The 4,964-nt window shown below is 49.8% G+C and overlaps 1 protein-coding gene across 1 annotated transcript in view; it reads right to left on the bottom strand.

Annotated features, from left to right (window-relative positions):
- Positions 1-559: 559 nt before the first annotated feature.
- Positions 560-4,964, bottom strand: part of SYNPO2L (synaptopodin 2 like) — a 38,005-nt gene continuing 33,600 nt past the window's right edge. The window contains exon 4 of the mRNA XM_021548760.3: positions 560-4,964. This exon is cut by the window's right edge and continues 489 nt beyond it. Coding sequence (XP_021404435.1) covers positions 3,118-4,964 — 1,847 coding nt within the window. The 3' untranslated portion in view covers positions 560-3,117.

Genomic DNA, 4,964 nt, shown 5'->3' with positions numbered 1-4,964 from the left:
GTGTTGGGCAATCACTCCTCAGCAGAAATCATTGTCTCCTGGAAATCTGGAGTGGGATCACCAAAATACTAAACCCATGCAATCTCCCTTACATACTAAGGGCAGACTTCTCTATTTTTCCAGTGGCAAAATTAATTTCCTGAGACTTTCAGGCCCTGAGAGCAGTTAACTTTAGGGGCCTGAGGGAAAGGAATACTGAAGTAAGATTCAAACTTTATGAGGTTATTTCTTGACTGCAGAATTATGTTGAGCACCCTTTCTCTGGTCCACACAACCCCTCTCTACACCTGAGTTTGATAATACTTTCAGCCTTGGCTAGCTTGTCTGTCTAAGGCTAATGGCCTAAATCACTAGCCAGGGACAGACAACACTCCACAAGATGAGAGGCAAAGCTTTTGGAGCACTGCTACTTCTTGAGTTCCTTCATAGAGCTTTCCTAGATAAAACAGAAGATTCCTCCATCCATGTTTGGGAAGAGTCACAGAGATTCAGTTTGCACACGGGTCTTTTTTCTTTCTTTCTTTCTTTTAACTTTCTTTTTTTCTTTTCTCTATTTTTTTTTTTTTTTACTTTTTTTTTTTCAGAAACACTGGCAATGCAATGCAGTACAGGACGAGTGAGAAAGTAATCAACTAAGATAGGTTTTATAGCATGGCTGCTCCCCTTCACTGGAGCTAAGTGGATTCTAGTGATCTGAATTAACTCTGAGGTGATGATTTCTCCTAAGACATCCTCTCTGGGGCTTTTCAGGGACACAGTCTCCCCATCAATTCAGGCTGGCTGCTCCTATGTCATACAACCAGATGCAGCATCTCTTTTGACTCAGCCTCACCTTTGTCCATTAACTCAAGGTATTCCCATGGCTTCTCTTACAATCCTCTCCCACACCTGATAGTGTGCCAGGTAAGGTGTAAGTTCTGTTCTCCTCTCTTCCCAGCATGCTCATTATATGTTTCAGGGACATCACGAATGCGCACTGAAAACACAGGTGTGCAAAAAAGTTCATCCAGAGTGTGAAGGATTCAAAGGCAGAATTGTGAATTACTTCTCCTTTTCTCTCATTCTCTCCCTCACAAGCTTGTCCAAGAAGAACAGGCTAGGTTTTCCAGCCTTCTTTTTCTTCACAGGAGAGCACACATGAAAAATCTCCAGGTGCTCACAGAGAAAGACTTTCAAGCCTCCAAGAAAAAGTAGAGCCCCACTATCATGGAAAAGCTCCTGCTGTGCAGAGGAAGACTGGCTTAGATTTAGTATGAAACAACACTAGCTTCACTGAATGCAGACTGCTTCAGACCCCCTTGCATTCCTTTTTTTCCCTCCAGAACCTACACTTTTCTATATCCAAAGTTTGGATATATCCAATCCAGTCAGGGAATGGCTACTGCTTGAAGCAGAGGAGCAAGTCTAATGAGAGGGAGACTTGTCTCAAGGAGAGAGGGCTATGAGACCCTCATTCTGCCTCCTGTACACATTCCTAAGGGTTTTGTAAAAGGCTGGGCAACCCTGATCCAGAAAGAGGTGGCAAAGGACCTTCCCTGCAGCTGGGGCATCTGCTGTGTTTGGAGCCAGATTTCCAGAAGCAATGGTCTGCTTGTGGGATCACACTGGAAAAGTGGCCGCTGGCAAAGGAGGATCACAAGCAGAAAGTAAATGGCCGGGGAGTGTGTAAACCAGAGTATAGATGACATGCACACACACATGCATAGTCCCTACTAAAATGCTGAATTCTTCCTTGGGAAAAGAGTGCTTTCTTCCTGTATGCCTGTAGTGTAGAGATTAAGTTGGAGGCTAGCCTGGGACATTCAAGGAATAACCAGCACTGTTTTCCCCAGCATCCCCAGCAAACTGAACTGTGTATATGTATATGAGTGCAGATCTTCTGGGATTCTCAGAGCACTTCAGTTTTCACCAAATAGGCCCCACAATACTACCTAAGTCATTTCATATAAAATTTTACTTGTGACTTTCTCTTCTCCTGACCTTCACTTCCATGCTGAGAATGTCTATAAGGGCCCTCTGTTTTCCCCTCATCACAAAGCTTTCAGCAAGTTTTATATCATTTCTAATGTAGCCCCACTTCTGTCCTAAACTAAACCAAAAGATCATGAACAAATGCATATTCTGTCCCACCTCATTTTAAAGCCAATTGTGCCTTCTCCTATGCAATCCACCTTTCTACTTACAGCATCCATATCCTGGTCAGTGGGACTGATGCTTCAGGGACTTTCTTTGTGCCAGCAAGACACTGCCTGAGCTTAGCTTTGACTTTGTGTATCCTCTGAAATGGATACTTCCTTCTGCAGTTCCTGCAGCTGGTGATAGCCCCATCAAGTCCCCTCAAAGCCCCTCTTTGGCAAACTATTTCCAGACCTGATACTGGTAATTAGTCCCAGTTAGGATGACTCTCCTTTTTACCCCTGGCCCTGGTGATTGGAGGAACAGGCACACACTGCCCACGTGTGCATGGGCAAACACCTCTGCTCACTCTGCTCTCTTGCCTTCTTTCCCATGCCCCCACAGAGGGAATTCTGGGAGAAATGTCCCAGGTGAGGCCCCACTTGTCCTTTCACTCCCTGCTGAGTGTTGCTGTGTGCATGTGTGTGTGCACACATGAGTGAATGTGTACAAACTGGGAGGATAAGAGAAGAACAGTCTCATGGGAAAGCTGGGGCTTCTGCTCTGTAATCCGACCTCTCCCACTTTCTTCCTGGAAAGCTTTTGCCTCCTAGTTTCCTTCCCTGCAGAAGTGACTCTAAAGCCCTTGGGAAAGGAAAATTACTGCTTCATGTGAGTCTCCATGTGAGATAGTCTCTGCCATTCACCCCCTCTGGAGGTGGGTTTTGGTGCTGTGTACAAGTTCCCAGTCTTTGTGTACCACACACGTGCCCTCTCTCCACATCCTTCCTCCTGCTGTAGCCACAGCCAGTAAGCCTTTCCATGAAGCATCCCATCTGAGGCCAAGGGGAGGCTGGGGAAGGGGGTGGTGCAGAAGGGCAGTAATTTTTGAGTTTTTTTCCTTCATTTTGTGTCACTCATCCCAATGTACTGAGCTGACATGAAAGACAAAAGAAGCACTATCTCTGCGGGGCTGCAGACAGGATGGGAGGGGTACCTGCCTCAGTGATGGCCAAAACTTGGCCTCCACACATTGGCCTGCATGCCTGTTCTTGCTGGGGAGAATTTGGGCCTGGCCACCTGAAACCTAGAGGCAGAGGCTGAGTTTGGAGGAGGTCCCTGTCCCACCTGTCCAGGCTCTGGGGAGCTCTGATATGGCTTAGGGGAGGGGCTGAGCTCCACCTGGAAGGGTGCTGGTGTAGCAGGGGCAGAAGAGGCCATTTCTGTTCTCCACAATGGCTCATCCAGCGTGGTGGCTGAGCGGGGCATAAGCACAGTGGGTGCCAGGCTGCTGGAGGCTGGCATGGGAGCCGGAGTGGAGAAGCGACGAATCTCCTGGGTCTTGGCTATTTTCACAGGGACCTGCTTGGCTGCCATGAAGGATGAGCTAGCCTGTGGGGCTGGCTGACCAGGACTAGTCTGAGTGCTGGGGCTTGGGGGATCCCCAAAACAGAACATGGCTGACTTCAACTGATAGGGCTGGTGGCGCATTATATCAATGACCTTGATCCCTGATTTCTGGCCAGGTGCCTTTTTCACTTTGCTCTCTGCTTTGCTAGCCTGAGATTTGCTGGCTGCCAGGGGATAGAAAGGGGAATGCATTGGGTTGTAAGCTATTGGAGGGGGAGCCCGGATGTTGGGTGAGTATTTCCAGCATGAGGGTAGAGAAGGGGATGGAGAGGGGGTCCTGGGCTTGTAGTCTGGCTTTGGTGTTGTTTCCACCACAAATTTGTCCATGCGGCTCTGGCGCTTGGCAAAGAGCTCTGCCCCCTTGCCTTTAAGCTGAGGCATGTCCTGAGCCCCATTTACCAACCCAGATTCTTGCTGAGGCTTGGGGGCCACTGGAGGTGGGGTCTTGAACTTGCGGCCTGAGGACTGCATGAAGTTGCAGGCCTCAGCACCCAGGCTGAGGAAGTCCTCCTCAGGCCCAGACTCAAAGCCTGCTGCAGGGTGGTCACCTTTTGGCTTCTCATCCAGGTTCTGCACCAGAGACAGGAGCTCAGGGTTGGGTGAATTCTTCTTCTTCTCCTCAAGCTTACTGAACATGGGTTTCTTGTTGCCCCGTCGGCGAGCCTCCTGCAGGATGCCTGTGCGGGGAGCTGGCACAGCAATCCTCTGCTCCCTGGAGGTTAAGGGCTCTGAAGGAGGTCGTGGCATTGCTGGAGTGATGGCAGGAGAAGGCTGTTTTGGCACAGGGGAACTGCTTCTCATGTGCTGTGATGGTGCTGGACTAATATACAATGAAGAAGAGGCTGTTCCAGAGACTCGTGGCTGGGCTGCTGCAGAGGCCATATCCCCTCCTGGCTTTGAGGGAGTTGACAGGAAGATAGAGGTGGTGGATGTCCGGGCAGTGTTGGCAGAAGGCTTGATCTCTGAAGCACTTCCTCCCCCTTTTGGCTGTGCCTGCAGTGGTGATGTCGGTCTTCCTGGTGCAGGAATATACAGAGATGTGGAGGAGCTGATTGGACCACGCTGTGTTGGCACTGGTGCATTGGCAGGTGTTCCTGGACCCAGAGGTGAGAAAGGGGGAACCACTGTGCTTTGCCCACCCAGACTTTCAGTGGGTTTTTTGGGTGCAGGTGGTCTAAAGATGACAGAGGATGTTGCTGGACGCTGGCCAGAAAAGCCAGGAGTAAAGGGCCGTGCAGACCTGTTGAACATGCTTGTTGAACTTGAAGAGAAGGGGTCAGGGGTACTTGGGGGAGGAGGGAAGAAAGTGGGGCTGGGGGCAGTCAGGAGCTGAGTGGGGACAGTGGCTGGCTGCGTGCTGGGCACTTGCACAGCTTCCAGGTGGATGCTGAGGGGCACATTGTCTGTCTTCTCTGGCACAGGCATGTCTCCGTTCACTG

Source organism: Lonchura striata, chromosome 7 (assembly GCF_046129695.1).
Source record: "Lonchura striata isolate bLonStr1 chromosome 7, bLonStr1.mat, whole genome shotgun sequence".
In the NCBI taxonomy this organism is placed as follows: Eukaryota; Metazoa; Chordata; class Aves; order Passeriformes; family Estrildidae; genus Lonchura; species Lonchura striata.
The sequence above is the reverse complement of the archived record's forward strand: the minus strand, read 5'-3'. Positions and strand labels throughout refer to the sequence as shown.